General features: G+C 35.0%; 1 protein-coding gene across 2 annotated transcripts in view; it reads right to left on the bottom strand.

Annotated features, from left to right (window-relative positions):
* The window catches only part of ARHGAP24 (Rho GTPase activating protein 24), a gene marked incomplete at both ends in the record, with an annotated part of 412724 nt that overhangs the window by 69683 nt on the left and 318440 nt on the right, over positions 1-24601 (bottom strand). The window contains one exon of one of the 2 annotated variants that reach the window (XM_084233664.1): positions 9605-9727. In XM_084233664.1, coding sequence (XP_084089790.1) covers positions 9605-9727 — 123 coding nt within the window. Of the gene's footprint in view, positions 1-1860; positions 1976-9604; positions 9728-24601 lie in introns of those variants that run through there. The other variant, XM_084233663.1, reaches the window with a different exon arrangement.

Consider the following 24601-nt stretch of genomic DNA (forward strand, 5'->3'; position numbering starts at 1 on the left):
AGCACAGAAACAGCAGCCAGCAGCTGCCCACCTTCCCTCCCAGAGCCCTGCAGCGTCATTGTGGTCAGACAGCCAGGGACTGAGCAAGGCTGGCAAGCGCCTGGCTCTGGAGGAAGGGAAAGGAAACTTAAAACAGCTGAATGCTTCCTGCACCTCATCTCCTCTCTGGATCCAGCAGAAACCAGCACACAGCTTGGTAAATGAAATATCTGTTAATCCTTGACTCAAATGCTGAACATTCTTCAAATTACTAGGATTTGCTTAGGAAAGGATGATATTTTAAAAATAACCCACAAGAGTTGATAGATGGAAGCTGTTCCCCACTTCTGTAGTTGCCAGTTATGGGAATTTCTTGGCAGGCACTGCCTTTCCTTATTGATATTTGAGAAAAAAGGGAACAGAGCGTAATGAACAGCAGTATTAGCCAGGATTCCTGCAGTCATGCCTGGACTCTGATATTGGGGCAAGGAAGTGGGAAAGGTAAAGTTTTCCTTGCTTTGTGCTTTGAAGATACATTCACTGTCCCTAGGACTTTTCAAGTTACAAATGAACAGCAAAAACACAGAAAAGTAGACTTCTTTATGCATTTGGTTAAACACAGTGTTGTTGCTGATGGGTGGGGGAAAAAAAGGGAATGCCCCTCACACAACTGGGTCATAGTCTTCTTCAATTTCCATCACTGTCCCTTTCTCTATCAATGATGCAATCTTAGGGTAATCATGAAATCTCTATACAGTTATGAAATAAGAGCCGTGTAGCTCATTTAACCCTCTTTGTGGATAAACAGGAATATACTTTAACACCTGAATTCCTTGTTGATGTTATTCAAGAATGAACGCAGAGTTTAACTGCTCCAAGGGAAAGACTCTGAAGGACCATAGCTTAGTTTAAAAAATTTCCCACTGTATTTTGCTTTGTATGTGTGTTTTCTCTTATTTTGTTTTGTTTTCATGTTGTTGTTCATTACTAAGTAGAGAGAGTTAATTAATCAGTGGCAGAGCAAAGCAAAAAAGGAGAAGAATCAACCATAGGTGGTACTCAAATCAGCTTGAGCTTCAATTATCATTTTACTGTGTATGTCATTAAAATTACAAATACCTAGCACCCACTTAGATAATCATTCCATTTAAGAATTCTCATTTTAAAGACAAAGGATATTTTAAAAATATTTTGATGCAGATGACTTCTGAAAGCATTTCCTTTTACATGTTGTACCCTTTGAGTCCCCCAAATTCAGAAATACCTGTTTCTCTTATTGATCATGAATTAAGTTTTCTCAGCCTTGTTCCTAATAGTTCATAGCTTTGGCCTCTTCCAATGCAACCATATGATATATTTGGAAAGTCAATGTGACTCTCATTCCTAATCAGTGTTAATCAAATTGATTAATACTCCCATGAAAAGACGTCACCACAGATAACCTGATTATTAAAATTTTCTCAGTAGGAAATGGGAGGCAAAAGCAGGCAGCCAGAACCACAACAACGTCATTGGGGCACAGAAAGGGGAATTGGGGACCCCACTGAAGGAGTGACAAACTGACTGTGTGATCCGGGGTTGCCTTGCCCCCTCCTCTCAGAGTGTCAGCCAGCTCACTTAGTTGCCCCCAGGCAAGATGATCTTCATAGAACAACCCTTCATTAAGTCCCACCTACCCGGCCCATACTCAGACAGTAAGAAACAGATCAATATGAACCTTGGAAAATAAAAACAGACAAGCAAACAAACCTATAAATCACTTGTATAGGTCTAAACTCTTATTTCCAAACTCTCCTTTTAATCTGAGCAAAGACGCACCTTACAGCATCAGAGAATATATGCATATTTTTTAAAAAAGACATCAGCACATTCTCTACCTACCTTTCCGAAAACTAAAGCATCTTTTGATTTTTCTGTATGTTGTTTTAGGAATGAAAGGTGTCGATGCTAAGGCAGCTGAGGGGCGTCCCCCTGTATTTCGGTCCTCAGGCATCATACAGGCCCGAAGTTCACAACCAGTTTTCAGATTTCCTTAAAACCTGCCTCTGCGTGACACTCCTCAGCCATTGCTTCTCCTGTTTGTTTATATGTGAGATTGGAAGTGCTGATTCCTAGAACTCAAAGGTTTTGATCATCCAGGTTCTGGATCAGGGATAAGTTACCACCTCTCATTTACTTCCTTTTGGCAAAAACTTCCTTTCCTCTTGTTAATCCAAGGAGTTTTTAAGGTATTTTTTTTAAAGTTTCTGCAGACATTCCAAAATGTCACAGCAAAAAGAACTGCAGCAAGCAAGCTGCACCTCCCATTCAAAAAGAAGGAATTATTACTGTGCTGTTTTTGTTTTTTTTTTAATAAGAAATTGTCTTCTTAGCTGGAACTTGGGACAGAGATTCCTCTGGAAAGGTCAACAATAGCTCTGTGCAAGGGGAAAGAGGAACAATGACAGAAAGGTCCCTGAGGCATACTTCAGACTAGTCCTTGCAGGCTCCTTTCATCTGAGCACAAGGGGAGGCAAATAATGGCACCTTCTCCAGAAAGCATTTCAGTGCATGACAGATTCTTGTCAAAGGACTCCCCCGATCCCTTTAGAGCACACCTCATCCTTTGATGGTCTCTGCAGGCTTCTCCCTTCTCTCATCTGTCTTTAAACTCCTGGGACTCCCGAGGTAATCGCCACATCAAAACAGACGAGTGCCCATTCCAGGAGGCTCCTTGGATCCGTGGGGGCAGTAGCTTTGCAAGGAGCTTCTCCGCCCCCTCCTCCGGCTCACTCTCCCATTTCTCAAATGAGAGCCAGGAGGGAGCTGGCAGGGCTGCTGCGGCTGCCTAGTCACCGGGGCTGCGGCTGCGGCAGCGGCTGCCTTCTGTGCCCGCGGTCACATGCAGCAGGTGCAGTCACAACAGTAAGAAGGGCGGAGGGAGCTGCCACTGGGCTGGGCGGGGGCGGTGTGAACCCCTTTCTTCTTCCTTTGACTTTGTGTTGACTTCCCAGCTTTGTCTGTGCAACACCTTCACAGATGGTTAACTCAGCCCCTCCAGAAAACAAATAGCCCCAAATCATCCCCAGGGGGGTAAACTTTTTGCCCTCCTTTTTCCTGCATTTATTCTCTTCCAACACACGAGGTTTCTTTTATAGATATTTCACAATTGAATCTATTTGTGAATGGTGATTTAAATGTGCCTATCATTCAAACGTGTGTGTTTGTATACAACTAAACATTTGGCATTTGTGAAACAGAAAACTATTCTAAATCCAGTAACAGAATCTGCAGATATAACCACAAAACAAGTCAAATCATTCATGCTTGTGTATTTATATATTTACACTAATCTATTTCCCTGCTGATGGTTTGAAAACCAATCTTATTTTTGACAGACTCTCCTTCTCTTGCCTGTATCCTGTGCACCAGCCCCCATGTCCAGCAACCTTCTCAGACCTGCTCACTGACCAATTTATCACTGGGTTAATCATTCATCCACCTGCTGTTCCATGAGCAGATTTGGAATGTTAGTGCTTTAACCCCAACTGACCCCCGAGTCCTCTGTGTTCCTTGCTAGTCATTCAGTAATAGTTTTACAAAGCTGGAAAGGGTACTAATATAAGGTACTCCCTTAAAAAATGTCATTGCTCTGGTTAGGAATGCCTTGATAGGTAATATTTTGTTATTGAAGGGATTATTATTAGAAATTTCTTCCCGATGGAGCAAACATTGTTTTTGCTTTCTGATTCATAGCTTACTGCTTAGAAAATAAGGAACCCTATATTCAAAAAACAAAAATCAAAAAACCACAACTGGAAACAACAAATGCTGGAGAGGATATGGAAATAAAGGAACCTTCTTACACTGCTGGTGGGACTGTAAACTGTTCCAGCTACTATGGAAAGCTATGTGGAGATTCCTCAAAACATTAAATGATCCAGGGATTCCACTACTAGGAATCAACCCACAGGACACAAAAACATTAATTCCAAAGGAAACCTACACTCCTATGTTTATCGCAGCACTATTTACAATAGCCAAGATATGGGAGCCACCCAAATGTCCCAAAATAGACAAATGGATGGAAAAGCTATGGTGTATATACACAATGGAATATTACTCAGCAATCAAAAAAGACAAACCCATGCCATTTGTGGCAACATGGATAGAGCTGGCAGGGATTATGCTAATCAAAGTGCATCAGAAGGAAAAAGACAAATATCAGATGGTCTTATTATATGCAACTATAGAGAAACCAAGTAAAGGTCAAGAAAAAGACAAAACTAGCAAACTGACCATAGACCTGAGGCAAACTGTATGGGAGGTAGAGGCAGAGTGGTCAAAAAAAGGGAGAGGAGAACACAGGGGACTAGGGGGATGGTTCATGGGTGATATGGTGTTGAGAGAACTGTGGAGACTACAATCATGTGAAAAAAAATTAAAAAAAAGAAAAGCCTAAAAGGAACCCTGAAGTATAACTCAGTATAAACTACCAACGCATTGCCAGTGCTGGGCTGGGAGGCACCTCAGCTAACTGAAGACTTCAAGGACATGAACATTGGTGTGGTGAAAGCACACACAATCAAGGGGCTTTGGGGCTGGAATGATTCTTAATCAAAACAATTTTAAGTCTCTTATTCTACAAGTGAGGAAACTGAAGATGAAGAAGTTAATACCACTCATCCAAGATCATTCAGTGGTTGGGGAGTGTCTGCAGCAAGACCATAATTCCTAATTAACCCCTCTCTGTCCACAGGCCAATTAGTCATCATAGAATTATTCACATCCAATAATTTTAGTGTCATGATATGTCTTTTGTTTCAACTCTTTATAAGGAGACAGAAATATTCAGGAATTTGATTTCTTTAGTACCTAAAGTTCGGCTACATGCTCTGATTAAATGAACAATTCGTGAATTTACCCCAGATCCTTGTTTTCCATACATATTATCTCAAAAAAATAAAAAGAAACACAGTATGAAAAAAAAGAACAAAACCCTTAAATATTTCCAAAGCCAAATAAATATTTTGGTATCCAGCTTTTGAATTTAACTTATAATCAGGAGCCATGTGCTTTTCAGTTAGCAGTGTTAATAAGGAAATTGCTCTTTGTGGGTGGTTTTAAGCAGTTAATACTAAGTTGAGATACCTAGATTTAATAGTGAACTTTGTTGTCAGGCCAAGGTATTAGGGGAGGATGTCTATTTATTCATTTCAAATGCGTCTCTTCTCCCATCAGAATATTTGTTGTGTTTGCTCTATTTAATAATTAGGAAAAGTCTATAATTCTTAAGATCCACATCTGATTTTTACATAAGTTTTTAATTTTTGAGATATTGAAATACTAAGCAAGTTCCCCAAATAATTCCTGATTTTTATCAAATGTCTATTATTGTAATGCTTAAAAGGGAATATTTTGAATATTTATACAACCTGACCAAAGATGAGTTTAAGTAATTCATGAGGAATTTCAACTTTTTAAAAACACAAGTTGTGAAAATGAAAATGACATGCCTTCTCTGTAATAGACACATTTAAAATACACCCAGAGGTGGTAAATCAGAAATTGTTAAATCAGGGTGATATGTCACCTCTTAAATGTCTTTACAGATGCTACTGAATCAATGACCACAACAATGTTAGCGTGGTGGGAAGGGTTGGAAGCTAAGAGGTCTTCACGTAGAATTAACAAAGTTGTGGGTTCTATAACTAAGATAAAAAGGGGGAAAGTATTTCTTATGAAAGGCAATTATGTCAATTCAGGAATTTAAAAAAAACAGCTTTATTGAGATATAATTCACAAACCCTAGAATATTCTCATGTAAACAATTCAACGTTTTTTAAATATACTCAGATACATGCAACCACCATCATAGTTAATGTTACAACATTTCATCTCCTCTCTCTTTTATGTATTATGTCCCCCAAAATCTTTTATTCCCCCATTCCAGTCATAATGACCACTAACTTACTTTCTGTCTCTGTAGATTTCCCTGTAGAATCTGTAGAATCATGTATATGGTCTCTATGATTTCTTTCACTTAGTACAATGTTTTAAATAATTTTTTTTCTAAGATTTATTTATTCATGCATACAAGAACCGGGGTACAGGCCAGATGCGCAGGAGGGTAAGAGGATTCACCAGAGACAGAGCAGGGAACAGAACAGGCAGACTGACCGAAATACACTGCTGAGGGGAGCAGCAAGCAAGACAAGAGAGGTCTGCTGTGCCATGTGGGATTCTCACCTACTGGCTGGTATCAAACCAACACTTCAGAGGCTGCAGACAGCTTCACAGAGCTGCGCTCAACTGCCTGTGCCACCAGGGGAGGCCCACTTAGTATAATGTTTTTGATCTTCATTTATTGTAATTTCTATCAGTATTTTTTTCATTTTTTAACAGAATAATAATTTATTATATGGATATACTACCTTCTGTATGTCCATTCATTAGCTGGTAAACCGTTTAATGTCTTCACTTTTTGGCTCTTAGGAATAATGCCACCATAAATATTCATGTAAAAATATTTGTGTAGATCTATGTTTTAATTTTCCTTGAGGATACATACAGGAGTACAAATGTTGGGACATATGCTAACTCTATGTTTAATCAACTGAGGAATTGTCAGGCTGCTTGAAAGGATCAATTGCACCATCTCACATGCCTATGAGCATGTGAGGGTTTTGATTTCATCACATCCTTGTCAACACTTGTTATTATCAGACTTTTTTAATTTTAGTAATCCTAGGGGTAAAAAGTAGTATCTCTTTGTGGTTTTATTAGTATTTCCTTAATAACTAGTAATATTGAGCATCTGTTTACGTGTTTTATTAGTTCATTATGTGATATATGGTTTACAAGTACTTCCTCCCATTCTATGAGTTATCTTTACATTTTTTTTTATGATATCAAGACATGGGTTTTCTTCCTAGTTCTGTGATATCTGACAAGTTATCCTCCCTGGGTCTTACTGACTTAATTCACAAAATGTGGTGTTGAACTAATGGAAAAATTATTTTTAAGGAAATGTTAAATGGAGTCCTAATAACTAAGATAAATAAAAGAGTTTACAGTCATTAAAATTTATAACATTTCTTTAAAATTCAGTGAGTATAGAGAATTATATTAATACGAAACAGCTGGGAAGCCGCTGAAATCTTCTATGAGTATGAACATTGAGCTCAGTTCTATATTCTGTATTCAGTAGAAAACTGATATTTAGGTGAATCTCAAAGAATTTCTTGCAAATTGAGGAAATACTATGAAAGTTTGACTTGCAGTCTCACAGCAACAAAGAGGGTAGGAGATTTATTCTTTGCAGCATTGTCTCTATTGTGAGTGTTCTACGCTAAGACACATTTTTTTCAAAAGTAAATTTGAAGTCAGCCTTTGAAAATCCCTCACATACATTCCATAAAATAAAGTATATAAATGAATCAACTACTAGAATATTCCTTTGAGGTTTATAAATGTGAAGTTCTTGCCTAGTCCCATTAAGATCATTCCTGAGATTCTTGGGCTACTGGTAGGAATTCCTAAGGTCACTGATTTGGTGAATCTCAGTCATTTAATTGAGAAAAGGACATATGAAAAGAGGAGAAAGGACTAGAATGACACCCCTGATAGAAATAATCTGTCAACAAAATCACATCCTTTAGCAAATAGTAAGGATTCTCCTGACCTCAGACACCCTAGTAATCTGATAACAGAGGAGAAAAGAGACTCTTTAGAAATGACAAGAACTTTGGAAAGACACATCCTGAGGTGGCCAACAAATTCGTTGATGCTGGACATACCTCTAGAAACCTCTAACAGTTGAGTACACGGAATGAGGAATCCTCTATTAAGGCCCTGGGGTATGAGGATCTCAGTCCACAGGTCTTTTCAAATGTTCTACATAGTCACTTACTAGCCATTTCAGCATATGATTAGGGTGACCAAATAAATTGTCATCTATTATTTACATCATTTTTTTTTTATTTTTGCACAACGTATGCATTTTCATCTTGGTTATAGTCCCCATACAATTCCCACCACCCTTGTTTTGATCCTACTCCCCACCCCCCAACTCCCCGCCCATAGTGTGTCTCTGGTTTATAGTTGCTTGTTGATTTTGAAAAATGATGTAAAAATATATATATAATAAAATAAAATTTTTAAAAATTGCCATCTAAAGCAGGACACATTAAGTGTAAAAGGTAGCACTGCCAATAATTAGCCAGGGACAACAGTTTAAACCAGACTGTAACTAGACAAATAGAAATGGTCAAACTGGTTAGGAACCACCTCCTTCCGCAGTGGAGAATAGTGCTAAAAACACCATTGGTAGGGCCTCTCCTGGTGGCGCAGAGTTTGAGTGCTGGGCTGCGAAGCTGCCCGCAGGCTCTGCAGCTCCGGTTCGATCCCTGGCCACTGGCGAGGGTCCCACATGGTGCTCAGACCTCTCCTGCCGCCCGCTGCTCCCCTCAGCAGTGTATTTCGTCAGTCTGCCTGCTCTGCTCCCCGCCTTGGCTCTGGTGAATCCTCTCACCCTTCCGTGCTTCTGACTGTACCCAGTGCTTGTATAAATAAATAAAGAAATCTTTAAAAAAAAAAAAAAGACCAGTTTGGAAAAAAAAAAAACCACCATTGGTAGACATCTATCATTAACTGATAAAATATCTAAATGTCTTCAATGAATCATTAGTATTTTAACTTTAACCTATTAATTTTCAAATTTTTAAAAATATCCTTTTGAAGTCAGCTAAATATAAAGTGGCTAGTCAATCTAATACTCTTAACAATCATGAAATGTGATATGTTGAGGTAAAGAAAATTCCTTTCTAAAAGAGTGCTAAAAATACAGAAAAGAGAACATAAAATAAATATGGGGGTCGTCATTGGCTTACCAAATGAGAGCTTTACTTAATACAACTTATTTCAACTATCCACATAGAACAATTAGAGATTATATTCTTAGAAATACATGCTTGTTGCAGATCATTATTTTGGGATCCTTGTTCTTTGTTTTTTACTGAACTTTTGTTTTAAATAAATTTTCTGTTTATATTATTCTAGTTTATAATCCTTAAGAGAAAAAAAATCACATCTTTTACCTTTCTCCCTTCCTTAAGTTTTATTACTAACTTCAATTAGTTTATTCTTCATATGGTGCATTCTCAATACTATCTTTACTAAGATTTTTAAAACTTATCAAATCCACAAAAATTTGCCTGAAATAAAGCAGTTTTTTAAAACTCCATTAATCATCATGTTTTCAAGCAAAGCTTTGCCATTCCCCTTTGATACCACTGGGTATTCTGGACTGTGATGTCTTTCAAAGCAACCAGTCAAACTTTGGTTTTGCCCAGACTGTAGATGATTTAAACTATCTATAATTATAATATCCACAAATTATTTATGATTAATTAAATGGGAAAATAAAAAACATTCATTTTTACAATTCAAGATTTTCATAGACAATGGTAAGTTATTCATCATATTTGATCTAAATTAAACTTATAGGAATTAGATATAGGTCTAATAATGTGACATGTTTGCTATTTATCTTTGATACTTGCCTATTTGAAAATAGGAGTGGGAAGAAGAGATACGTTAACTTGGTCTAACTTTCTATTTTCCCATAATTTTAAAATATACTCACCTCCTCCAAAGGGTCCCCATATTACTCGGCGTATAGATTTCACCCAGTCTTCCATATCATTCTGGGTGCTAGCCATAAGGAGATAGCTCTCATGATTTGCTGTCATCCGATCTCGATCACCTCCTGTAAGAAGATAGCAACACATTTGCTCAGTCAGAGGCTCCCCATCAGCGGCTTCCTGGGGAATCCCTGAAACACAGACTGTGCAGCCAATTTTATGTTCTACCCATCTTTTCACACCAAGCTACTGAACAGGGAAATATGGCAGAAACAAAATAAAATAGGGAAAAGTGTTTACAAAAACTAGATTTTGATTTAAACAAGTCTCAGTACTGCTTAACACACACACACAGTGAGGTCACCAGGATATCGCAGGTGAGAAGGGAAGTTCTAGGAAAGAGAAAAGAGGCACAGGTAAAAAACTATCTCAGAAGTCCTCATTCCTTAAGGGATACTTTTTCCTGACACCTTCAGGAGGGCAAACAAAGAAAGAAAGAAAAAGATACAATGACTATATGGTTCCAATCTCTTTAAGAATAGTGTTATTCACAAAAGGCATAATTAAGGAAATGGAACTTTAAGTATTTAACTAAATTCTAATAATATTTTAATATTATAAGAAATTCTAAGATGCTCAAATGTATCAGCATTTAAACTTTCAATGAGTGCTGTAAACATGCAGCCTATTGTTGGATTCTTATGCAAGTATTTTGTTTGTTTAAGAGGTGGCTATTTGTTTCTCATTGTATTTTAGTACCTTTTTGAGTAGCTTGCAGAATCCAATTTACAACAAGCAACACTTCCTATTCCTTAATAGCCAAACTAATTCAGTCATAGCTCTGAAGTTTTAGACATTGACTTTGTGATTTCTGACTTTTATGCCTTAGGTTGAGTAATAACTCTTCTAGGATTGATATAAATTTATAAAACAGGTAAAAAGTAAGAGAATTGAAATAACTTTAAGTTGATCAGATGAACAACTGTAATTGGTGTTTTACATTTTAATACAACTGAATGGGAACAGAGTCAAGGGGTCAAGGGCTTCAAATCTGTTTCTCATATCACAGAGGCCCTCTCACTATTAGGAAACAATGACCCTCGTACACCTCTAGCAATATCCAAGGTCAATTATGACTTCAACCAACCTGTATCTGAGAAAACATCTTTAGGCCTTAGGAAAAACTCAAGTGAAATCAATTCTGTTGTCTAATAGTTGTTTGACTTCTGGGAAATTATTATAACTTCTGGAAAGTGTTCTTAATTGTTCTCTATAATAACTTTTGTGAGAATTAAATTAAATAAATAGGTAAAAATACTAGCACTGTGTTAGACTAAAAGAGAAATTCTATAAATATTAATTCAGTCTCATATATAACTGCCTCTTACCCCCACATATGCCAAAAGACGTATTGCATCAATTTGACCTCAATTATATTATGTCTAGAAAGTGCTTTGAAATAATTAGTAGTATACATATATACAGAAGTTTTTTTTTAAAGGTTATCTTTTTTTGATATACAACAATGCACACCAAAATTGCATACTGCTCATGTATGTAAATATGCCACACATTACTATGCACATCATAACTGTAGGCATGCAAGTGGCAGAAAGGACTAAATGATAAAGAAAATAATGCTTCATTTGGCATGTCATAGTAGTGAAATTTAATTCTGTATTCTGATCCACCGTACCACAGTACTGGGCCAAAAAAATTACCATTTTGAAATCAGAATATTTTAATTATTATCTTTGCCTGAAGGATGCTTTGCAATTCAGACAGTAATATCCTGCTGTGTCACTCCCAGTCCAGGCAGAAACAGCCCTGGTAATGAGAGTGAGTGACAGCCGCTAGGACTGAAAGCAGGGAAAAGACAGAATTATAAGCACAACTGGCCATTATCCCCTGACTTTTCATTTGATTCTCTATCTCTGCCAGTGGCGCTGTGCGTCTGACCTTGAATCTCATTTAGACTGCCAATCACAGATATGAAAGCCCATCTGTGAATTTCACCCATGGATATAGATCTTGATTCCTCAAAGTACTAGCAAGAGAAGGGGAAAAGATTAAAAGTTTTTCTATGAATCTTGAAGACAACAGACTCATTGCTAAGAATGTGATTAAAATAATTAGTTATATGTACAGATATTGTAACAGGGTGGTCCCCAGGAAAGGGGGAGGTTCCCTGCCCCACCCAAGGGAGGGTGGAGCTGAGCAGGAAGAGGAGAAGCAGAAGAAGAGACTGAGGAAGGAAGCAGGATGGAGCCAGGAGACCTGGAGGAGGCGCATGGAGCCTAGAGACACGTGAAGAAACTGCGCTTGTCTTTTGGTCGTGGACTGGGTGACACAGATGTGGGTGAGACCCGTGGGGAGGTGACAATGGCAGCTTTTATCTTGATGTTGATTTTGCTCTTTTCCTTCCGGGCTTGTCTGATTGTTTGTGACCCTTTTCTGTGGGTCTCCACTGGAAGATGCTTTAGACTTGTAGCAGGCTTTGGGGCCTTGTTCTGGGCCGATCCCATATGGATGGAGTTTTACCCACGAGGGGACGGGTAACTTTGGGTGCTTCATTTAGAAACTAGACTCTTTGCCTTACCTGTATTGTTTCCTAGTTTTATTAAAGTTCCTTCCCATTAAAGTCTCATGTGTTTTGTGTTGATGCGGCGGATGGCAGAACCCATTTAGAACAGGCAGGTTTGCGGGGTTTGGGCTGCCCCTCTCCCTGTCCTATAACAATATGAGCTAGATATTCTTTACTAAATATATGCCATTTCTAACTGGAGATGCCATCTCTTCTCATTTGTATGTCTATGCATTAGAAGGTCTAAAAGCCTGGTACTGTGCTTTGCAATTGAATGGGTTCAAAAACAATTTATTGAATGTATGATCTGATAGATGAATAAAATTAACATTGACTTCAACTATGTAGGTCAAGTTTCATTTTCTTTGTTAATTCTTTATGGAACTTAATGGTCCATTTAGCTATCTGTGAATCTAATATGCTTGCAAAAGTTGCAATTTTATTTATTTTATTTTAATTTTTTTAAAGTTGCAATTTTATAAAGGAGCTGGGAGATCTAATATCATGAGAACGTCACAGTCACCTTTAATCCATATTTATATATGCATATGTATATATGTTTATGTGTAATATATTACATTATATTATAGTACATTATAGCATAGTATATATTCTCCATTCTTAAATTCTGCTTTAACATAAATACCTATGCAGTTTTATTTTTTAATATTGCTTTGGATGAAGGTGGAGTTCCACACATTTTAAAGGATACAATGTACCAGTAAGTGGTATACATCTTTTTGGACACTAGTTCATATTGGTAGCAATACTTTGGGGGTCAGAGTTTTACTTTAAGCATCTGTGACCTTAAGTTAATTAAGTAGGTCTTATCAATTCCAAGTGTTCATATGTAACTGAAAGTATGTGAACATTTTACTGAAAGCTTCTGTATATTTGCATCCTTTTCCAGAAATAAAATTGATTATAAAAACATAAAATACTTGATATGAAAAACTTTTGCAAAAATTAAAAGGTAGATTTTGAAAAGGTTAATGAGTTTAATACACTAAAAAAAGAACTTATTCTAAAATTGAAAGGTAGGCTAAAGAAATCTATACTAAAGTAACTGCACAGTTAAACAAGAAATAAAAATATCCATAAACCATGTGAAACCATCTGAAAATCGAAACTTCTCTATAATTACAAAATAATCGTTTAAAAGATAAAACTTTTGATAAACAACTTTGCAAAGATTTTTCAGATTTTCAAGGAAAAAACTGAAAATGATATGCCCGAACATACAAGTTCATTGCCTTATGATGCTGTCACTAATATAGGAATTTGAAGAATATATAATAAAGATTTTTACTGTATAAAAGGAAATATAAAAATTTGCATATAGTGCCTCAATCTGCATATCATATGAGATATTCAATCAATTCAATTCAATCAATTCAATTCAATCAATTCAGATTGCATTCAATCTGCAATCTGCCTCAACCTGCAAATAAATATGATACTATATTGAAATATATGAAAATTTCAATAATGCTCATCTCTGAATGTTAGGATTGGGATTTTTTTCTCTCTTTTTGTAAATTTCTATATTTTCCGACCATGTGTTGTACTTCAAATACATGTAATTCCAGATATTCGACCATGTATTATTTTGTTATCAGAAAAAATATATTATTGAAAAGAACAAACACTGATCAATCAAAAGCCACGGTGAATTGGAAAGTATCACTAGCCTCACTCAGTGCTGCCTTAAGATTATTCATTTTGAATTCTCATTGATTTACCTAGAGCCTCTTTTCTATCTTTCCTGAGACACTGCTTTGGGTCAGAACAGAAACTTTATTCAAATATAAACTATCAATATGTCTTGTAGCTAGGACTTTTCAGTTTAAAAGGAGCTTGACTTATCGTGTATTACCTTTCTTAAAATACATATCTAAGGGAATATTTTGCTGAATTTATTGCATGGAAATCTCCAAACACAATCACCAAAGTCTATTTTTATTATTTCTTTCTTGGAGAAAAATAATTGCAAATTGTCAAGATTATGAACTGAAAGACAAAACAATTACTGAAAAGTGATGTACTTATATGTGTGTGGTCTCAAGAAAACAAACTTTTAAAGATATTACAGTGATTTGAATTACATGTTTGTATTTGAATTTAAACTAAGTTGTTTCAGGGAAACTGGTCCCAGACTTTTGGGTTTGTTTCCAAGACAGCTCACTGTACAGACCTGAGGACAATTCAGCGAGCTCTTGAGATACCGCTAATAATTTCAAAGCTGAAATATTTCCTCATTTCCAATTATAAATCAGGTCAAAACAGGACTTTTTGTACTGTCTATTTCTCAGAGTTTACAGGAAAACACTTTAATGTTTTAAGTAGGGTTATTAATTTTATTCATACAACAGTAAATTCTTCTTCTTTTTTTTCTTTTTTCTTTTCTTTTTTTATTTTGCTCAAACTGAGTTTGGGTATTTATTTGTAGTAGAAACTTGATGATAAATTACAAGATATAAACTAAATTCAGAAACATGTCAGTGGAAAATGACTAATTTCTTCCCTTTTATGGAGACTAGAAAATAGAGTTATGTGAAGTACAGGCAACAAATGAGAAGCTTCTATGGATACTATTACCTCTTAAGAAGCAGCAACAAAAATAACAAAACAGCACATAATTTACAAGATAAGGCAAAGAGCAAACTGCCTTCTCATCCTCTAGCATATTTAATTTTTCATCTTATTTAGTGTATTATAGAAACATTGCGATATGGAAATTAAGTTTTGGATTGTTTTGCTAATCAATTTTTTCCCAAGTGTTTCCTCCTCAAATGTTAATTTAAAAAGCTTCAAAAGGGCAAAGTTTCAGTGCATTTTGTCAGCAGAAATGTTGCATTCCTCTGTAGTGAAATTTTGAATATTTTTAAGTCTCTAAACCAGAAAGTGAGAATTAAGACCCTGTGGCAGTAACCACCATTGTGTTTTGTGGCAGAGAATCGGAATCACACAACAAATGTAATAATAATCATTACTAATGTAATAATAGTCATTACATGCAAAGATTACATATAATGTAATCATGCATTATTGTATAAGTTGATGCTACATTTTAATGTCATGACTATATTATAATACGGGTTCATATATTTCTTATATCCCTTACTAGGTCATAACCTCTTGTAAGAAGGACTCATACTGCAATATGTAATTCAGTTATGTTTAAGATGAAAGTAGCTACAAATGCACACATCTGAATCAATTAACAATGGAACAGTATTTAATAATTTTGGTTACAATCTAAATGTTAAATTTAGAAATAACTTGTTGGAAGCCTACTTGGCTACAGATATAGAAAACATTGCTTTAAAAATTCTATATTGTAAAGTTACTTCTGATTGTTTTTCCTCAAACTTGGCTATAAAAATGTCACCCAAAATGTGAATATTAGAACAGTATGTTGTTTAAAGCTAATTACAAAAAACAAATACAAGCTTACAAAGAAATGTGGAAACAAGATTGAGAGACAGTGAAGCCATGCCCCCTGAGTTCAAATTGGTTATTAACTAGCTTTGAGATACCTCATCTTTAATCTATGGTGATAAGAACTCTTGCTTCAGAATGTTATTGTAAATTAATTGGATGAATAATACCCTAAAATACTTGGGATAGTCCTTGGGACACAGGATGCTGTGTTGTTATTGTTATTGTCACAAGCAATAATTTTGATGTGAACATGTTTCAAAAAATAAATATATATAATTTGAGTTCTTTAAAATGCAAAAAGGTAGTTTACCTTTGAGCAAATATTTTGAATATTTGTAAAGCTCTTACATAGGAAAGTATGTATTGATTTATTTTTCAAATAAATGTTAATTTGCATACTGCCCATGCTTTTTTAACTATTACATATATGTATTTATTTTCTTAATGGAGGTGACATTGGCTTAGATTATTGTTGGTATTTGGAAGTATGGGGATCCCACATCAGATATTGTCATTATAGGGCACCCACCACCAAATCACTCATAGTTCATCACCATAGTGCATTGTGTTTCCTTCTCTCCTGTTCTACCCACTTCCCTAGTCCTGTTCCCCTCTGGATGTTTCAGTCAGCATTAAAAGGTAAGTGTTTAAGCTTTTTTTTTTTTTTTTCTGTGGGACCCTCACCGGCGGCCAGGGAACAAACCCGCACTGCAGAGGCTGCGGGCAGCCTTGCAGTCCAGTGCTCAACCACTGTGCCACCAGGGGAGGCCCCCTATGTGTTTAAGCTTTTTAAAGGTACAATTGTGATATACTCACTTTTAAATAATTAATGAAAAATTTCAAACCTCAATAGAGATAGTTTATAATTTCTAATTTTCTACATTTCTTGGATTCATTCTTTCAAAGCTCAACTATTTGTGCAGACACATTAATTCTAAATACACTATAATTTATAACATTTTAGATATTTGTTTTCCATATTGTACTAGCTAACAATAGGATCTCAATTTCAGTCCAAGAGCAATATTTTAACTTTCACTTATGTCAGAAGCTCAGAATCTAGTCACTTCCTTCTTAGCATCTAATTGAATTCTTCTGAATAAAACCTCTGGGAAATAAAAATAGAACATTTCCTTGACTGAACGAATGTATCTAGAATCTATGTTCTCTTCTAATTTAGCTTGACTTAGTTTGGGAGATCAAGGAACTCAGATTTTTATCTCACCGATATAAAAGGCAGACAGGTAGACTAGATGACATGCATATTCAGATCTATGTTACTTCAACAATGATGGATCAGACCAGAGTCACAGGGAAAGCCAGTCCTAATGTAATAATCCGCAACTTGTAGCAAAGGGAATACTATGGCAACAAGTTTGTTGACTTGCATAAATCTGAAATTAAAAGTGTTTTTCTAAAGATAATGGAAAATTTAGAAGAAATGTTTTGGAATTATATTGATCTTTTTTACACCCCATTAACATGACAACAAATTCTCTCCTGTAGCATTTCCCAAAGTGGGATGGAACATCAGTGTGTATGTTCAGGAGGAGAGGAAGCACTGGAAAACTTATTAGAGGTGCAAATATGTGTGCCTATACCAAATGAACTGCATCAGAAACTATAGTAGTGGAATCCAGAAATCTGTGCTTTAATATCACTGCCTGGGGTCTCCCTGGTGGTGCAGGGGTTTAAAGTCTCAGTGCTGTCAAGATATCACCAGACACTGCAGCATGAGTTTGATCCCCAGCAAGGGAGATAACCCACATGGCACAGCAAACCTCTCCTGTCTCACCTGTTGCTCCCCTCAGCAGTGTATTCATTAGATCTGCCAGTTCTGTTCCCCACTCTGTCACTGGTGAATCCTCTTGTCCCCCACACTTCTGGCCTACACCCCAGTTCCTGTATGCATAAATTTTTTTTTAAAAAGATGACTGCCAGAGGATTCTGATGCATCCACACAATTTGAGAACCATTACTCTTATAAGAGAGTTTGCTCTAACAAGCAGAGGTTATAAATTTTAGAATTCATGTATTTCAACCACACTCACCCTATTAAATTTGTATCCATGTCTTATTCTTTCAGTGACAGCCACTCCACCAGACAGGACTAAGCTTTAAAGCTATGGATCATATCAATTATCTAATTGCTTATTTGCATTGTAAATGATTAACACTCCAACTAGTTTTGCAAAGACATGTTATTCAAATTGGGATTACTGAGTCTAGCAAATCTGTGGGTCTCATGTATTAAAGATACCATACTTTATCAGAGCAAACATTAGAGTGTTCCTTTTTGCATTTGAATAGATTTGTTATACCTCTTTCCCTGAGGCCCAGCATTTGATGAGTGAAAATGAATATTGAATTTTGGGAGATATACCACTTTTGAAGATCTAGATTAGATATTTTAAAAATTCTCTGTGTTCAATTTCTTTATTGTTTTTGAATTGTACAAATCTGTAAGATTAACATAGTATCAATTGTTAAATGCAGAATGTTTACAAATTACTTTTACATCCTTAGATTCATTTTGATTTTTCAACAACCCTGGGAGGAAAAGCAAAGCATTCATTTATTTTTCCAACAAATATCTAACAAGCAACTGTACCATGTTGTCATTATCCTGGGTCCTGAGATAGTAGCAGTGAACAAAACAAAGACTGCAAAGGAGCAGAGAATTGAGGGTAATAGTAGGGGAGTTGCGAGGACAAGGGGGCTGAAGATGAAAAATATTATAGGGTCTTCCTGGTGGTGCAAGGGGTTAAGACGGAACCTATGAAGCTATCCTCAGCCACTGCAGCACGAGTTCGATCCCTGGCCTGGGAGGTGACCCACATGGTGCAGCAGACCTCTCCTGTCTTACCCGTTGCTCCCCTCAATCCGCCTGTTCTGCTCCCCACTCTGTCTCTGGTGAATCCTCTCACTTTCCACACCTCTGGCCTGTACCCTGGTTCTTGTATGCATAAATAAATAAATCTTTTAAAAAAGATGAAAATATTATAGATATTATATGATTATGAAAATAAGTCACTGGTGAAGGAAACACTGATGTTAAAGTGAGGAAGTTTAAATACTTATGCATATTTCTATAAAGTGGTGCTTAAAATTTCCCACTTTCTGCAGTTATTTAATGAGGTCCAATGAAGAATATAATTTATTTCTCTCTAAAGTTTGTCAAAATAACATCTAAAAAGTCATTGAAAGAAAAGGAACTAGCCTTGAGCAGCTGTTTCTTTACAGCTTTATTTTGCTTTGAGGGAAAAATAGGGAAGGAATGAGGTTAACTACATAAACAATTTTTTAAAATTAAATTTTACTATATTTATTTTTTAAAGATTTATTTATTTATTTATTTATTTATTTATTTATTTATTTATTTATTTATACAAGAACCGGGATACAGGCCAGATGTGCAGGAAGGTGAAGAGGATTCACCAGAGACGGAGCGGGGAACAGAACAGGCAGACTGATGAAATACACTGCTGAGGGAAGCAGCGGATGAGACAGGAGAGGTCTGCAGCGCCATGTGTGACCCTCGCCGGTTGATCCTGGTTGCAGAGGCTGTGGGCTCAACCACCTGAGCCACCAGGGGAGGCCCAAATTTTACTATCTTTATTTGAACATAATTTATAGTATTTGCTCAATAGGAGATTTCTGGAAACTTAACTGAACTAGGACAATTATTTTTATACAATACTAGTTTAAATTGACAAATATGCTGATTACCCAATTTTACATAGCAGCAATTTTATACAATTTTTTGATAGATGTAAAGAAATGATATTGTAAAATACCATAGGAGAGCAAAATTAAATTATTCCATTAAATAAAGGCCAACTAGTAATCATTGTAATACTATAAAATTAAGAAAAAACTGTGATGAAAGTTCGAATTCTCTTAAGCAAATAAAATTAACTTTGTAATCAAAACAGCTTAATTGTCCATTGCACTTTATCTCCCACAGTTTGTCCAGATTTTCTGGGTTTTGTGAGCCCTTGTACCTTGTTTGGACAGTAGGATGTAAAATCTGTCTTTCAGATCTGGAATTTGAATCCAGCATTTTAAGTAAATGTACATATTTACAGAACACACATTTTTATTATGCATAAAATATCTAACATAAGAACATTGGTGTTTCATTTCCTGTGGTTTTCACTTCCACTAGAAAGGAGACTGAATATTTTCATTAACTTCCCAACTACAAACAAATTACATTTTAGCTCTATGATTTCCTCAAGTGTAAGCTGTTTTCTTAATAAATGTTGATGAATCTCTATGTTCACTCTGTTAATTCCTAAACCAATGTCTAAATTAGGAGTTTCACCCAACTTTCCACACTCTAATTACAAATAATTTTAAGACACTGCAGAAGGAATAGGAACCAGAGGTCACACGTTATTTTTCAAATCACTTTAGGTATTGAGTTTTTATAAAGAATACTACTTTATATATGTTTCTTTTTTTTCCTAAACAATTTATTTATTTATGCATACCAGAGCTGGGGTACAGGCCAGAGGTGCGAGGCGGGGCATTTTGGGGGTTGAGAAGATTCACCAAAGATAGAATGGGGAACAGAACAGGCAGACTGACTGAAATACACTGCTGAGGGGAGCAGCGGGCAAGACAGGAGAGGTCTGCTGCACCATGTGGGTTGCTCCCTGGTGGGCCAGGAATCGAACTCATGCTGCAGAGGCGGCAGATTGCTTCATAGTACAGTGCTTAACCCCTTGCACCATTAGGGAGGCCCTATATCTGTTTTTTATCCAAGTTCTTACATACTATAATAATTTAGAATGGCCAACACTCAAAAAAGCTAAGCAGACTTGTTTTTTAGTTCTCATTTTAATGATATGAACATATTTTAGATTGGTTTCTTTTAAAATAAACACAATAAAATATACACATTTAAAAAACATATGAACATAAACATAATTGTACTGAGGCTGGTTTTAGATACCTTGGTCTATTCTTTAAAACTTGACTCCTTATAGTCAAGACTACTGATACGGTCTTACATGTGTTCTAAACATTTAAAAGAATTGAACTTCCTTTTAAATTTTCTGGAATTCACATTTTCCATTAATTTTGTTGAGTGAGTCCATTCTTTTCAATATCATTTATAATACTACCAGGATGAACAAGTCAGATAGGAGAAATTATTAAAGGAGACATAGAATCAATTCAATGCAAATCAGATGTGAAGAGATGGTTTAAAACCAAGCAGGGTGTGTATGTGCAGAATCCAACTAATGTAAGTAAATGCTTGAATTTGAATTTTTAAAATAAAAATATTTATGAAATGCAAATGTTTGTACATAAAATATTGGTAAATACCATTACGTACTTGGGAAGACTTTAGGAAGTCTCTTTATCTGTCCTCAGATGGTACTCAAGTGCTTAAGAGTATTAAAGATCATGGTATGGCTTAAAATGAATGAACTGCATTTAAATATTTTGGGAAATCTAATTTGTTAATTTTTTATAAGTTAGTTGTGCTTCGACCAAACACAAAATTACATTTTACTCAAAACACAAAATTTACTAGATTTAAGAATAAATAAGAAAAGTTGAAACTGGAATTGAAATCTCAGTAATCTCTAGGGCTCTGTAGCTTTTATCAATGAAACATTTATTTGAAAATAGCACTGAGGAGTATTTAACTAACAAAAAGCCCTTTTTAGGACATTAAAAACAAAACTCTTTTCAGAAATTAATTTTAATGCTAAATAATATATCAAATTCATTTTAGTAAGTCCTTTTGCTTTATATTAAATTACAGTCAATCTGGCTAAGTATATAAGAATTATGATATAGGGATTTTCTTGGGCTCTTAGGAAAGTTATTTTATAATTTTATTTATTTCCAGTTTTTTCTCCAATTTTTTACTTATATTCTTCACTTCCTCATGTGAACTCAGCCAAGTAAAATTCTAGGTATTAAGTGATGCATTTTGTCGTCTATTTATATCTGTTTAACTGTTACCATAAATTCAGTACTGGTGTGAACTGACTTGCACAGTGAACGTATCAATATACTACATAAGTATAAAGATCTGGTAAGACAGAAAGGATTAAAACATAAACACAGACTTCCTCTTTATAAGTGCAGTAAAATTACTAAATCTTTGATCATTTGATTTATAAAAAATGCTGCTTATACATATAATGGGTAGACAATATATCACTTATAACTTAATTATGCAAAATATAAATGATGTACATAAAATTTATATAATGGAATATTTACTTTTGAGAATAATGAGATATAGTAAATATAATTATACTTCTAAGATTTATTCTCTACATAAATTGCAATTCTTATCAAGTTGTATATATTACATTTTGATCAAACATATTAATATTGATGCATAATCAATGCACTTGCAATCAGAAAATCATAGCACTGACTGGTATATTTGCACTATATTGCTTCTTTGCTTGAAATATTTGTATGAAGAAATCTTGTCATTTCTGGAAATAGTCTTAAACAATTCCTGATTATTTTAACTATTCACTTAGATTTCAGAAAGAATACATGAATCCACAAAAATATGTGGTGTTTTTGTGTTTGCTTCAAATTGATATAAATGGCAATTTAATGGTGTATATCATTCAAACTTCTTTTGCCCTTCAATAATTTATTCTTTCACAACTATATAAAATTCCATCTTATATCCATTAGTTTGCTTATATTACCTTACAATGATATTTAGTTTGTTCCCCATTTTCAATGTCAGAATTCTTCAATGAATGTTTTTAGCACATATTCTTAGATAGTCTGGAAGTGTGTTTCATAGTATATTTAGTTTTACAAATATTATCAAATTGCTCTCTGAATTCACTGAACCAAGGGTTTTTAAAATTATTTTATATATTTTTACATTATTTTTCATTTTTGTACAATATATGCATTTTCATGTTGGTTATAGTTCCCGTAAAATTCCCACCACCCATTCACCGTGAACTATCAACGTGATCCCTTGTGCTTTTCCCACCTTTGTTTTGATCCTACTCCCTTCTCCCACCCCTCTAGAGTATGTTTCTGATTTATAGTTGTCTGTTGATTTTGCCTAAATGTGAGTTTTTAATTTTGAGAATGTATTGTGCATCTTGAAGTTTGAAATTGTATTTAATTGCTTTTATATTTAATATACCAAACTTCCCTAATTACCATCACAGATAGAAGTTGTGCTTCTTTCTTATTTTTTATTAGTTAGGGTTTTCTTTTCCATGAACTCCCCAATTAAATCCTATGCCTATTTTCCCACTGTGTTGTCATTTCCTTTTCTTTTTTAAAAAAATTATGTTTATTGAGGTAATGCTGCTTTACAACACTTTTTATGTTTCAGGGGTATAGGTTCACACCTCTATTAATATCAATATGTAATACCATGATGCCCACCAAAGCACGAATAAATAATCCTCCATCATAGTCCACTGGCCTCCTCCCCCTTTCCTTCCACCCCTATAATAATTTTAAATAATAAGTAAAAAAAATTGGATGAAAATATGAAATTACCTCCTAAAACTATGACTCCCAATAATGATTTGTAGGAGGTTAGGAACATATTTATAGACTTTTGAGTTTAATTACTTTTAACAAATGAGAACCATCATAATGCTGAAAAAACTTAATATTTCAGGGATTTCTTTCCACCTCTCAAAAACACTGTAACCACTCCCAATGCTTTTAAAAATGGTGACTGGTATTGGTAAAAGGAAGTACAACATCCACTCAGGGCATCAAGATGTTCAAAGTTCTCAAAATTATCTGCTTATGAACTAATATACTAAAAATTTTTAAAAATCACAATGGCAAAAAAGTAGGTCAAGCCATTTATTTATACTGTGTTCATTTTTGTTGCATATTATCTTTTATTTCTCATACAAATAACTATTTACTTGAATTCCTGAAGCTTTACAATTTTCTAGATACAGGCAATGAATTAACATTTGAATCCACCTGCTGATAGACTGATGCTGTGCATCTCATAATTTTAAATTGAAGACTAATCAACCAGGATCCGCAAGTCAATTCAACTCAGCATACCATCATTAATTAACATTTAATGAATACCCGGGGGTGGGTGCAGTAGAATTAGAAGTCAGTAAACCAGTCACTACTGGGGAACATGAAGTGTGATTCACATAAATTACCAACGTAAGTCTGGCTAAACAGTGGATACAGGTTGGCAGACTGACAGGATTATTGTTAAAATAAAGATGAGACTTCTAAAAAAAAAATCCCAATGAGAAGTAATAGAGTTTTTTAATTATAATTCAAGGAAACCACCAAAGAGGTAACAGACATATAATATCTTCCCTAGTCTTTTTTGAGGGAGGGAGCAAGGCATTAAATGAATGGGTAGAAGACATGTAGATCTCATAAAACAAAGAATTTAAAAAAAACTATATGAAGCCAGTTATTTATTGAAAATAATGTTTTGTAATTGAAACCAAGATTAAGTCAGGGTCACTGGATTTCTCTTTAGAAGAGTCTGTAAACATCTCCGAGCAAACTCAATATTTTAGTCAATTGAAATGCCTGACGAGACTCAGAAGATCTGAAGAAACCAAAGCTAAATTAATTATAATAGTTATTTAGAAATATTTGTTGAATAAGTGGAGAACTGGGGAAATCCCTGACTTCATTTCATTAAACATTATTACTTTTATTGCTCTTTAATATGCCCAAAAGATAAATCTAAAATTTATTGAAACCCATGTAGGAAGATCTTTTGATGGTTTACAACATATTACATAGGAAGAAATGAACAAAAACAAAGGAAATTATTCAATACCAAAAGTGGATGTCAGCAGGAAACAACCATGAAAGGGAAATAGTGGGATAATTTACTATCATAAATGATTGGCCACTGAAAGACATATTATCACATGACTCCAGTTGGAAAAGTTGTGAGGTAGGAATTATGATGCCTGTTTTACAGATGATAAAATTGAGTAGCCTA

The sequence above is a fragment of the Talpa europaea genome, assembly GCF_964194135.1.
Source record: "Talpa europaea genome assembly, chromosome: 5".
In the NCBI taxonomy this organism is placed as follows: domain Eukaryota; kingdom Metazoa; phylum Chordata; class Mammalia; order Eulipotyphla; family Talpidae; genus Talpa; species Talpa europaea.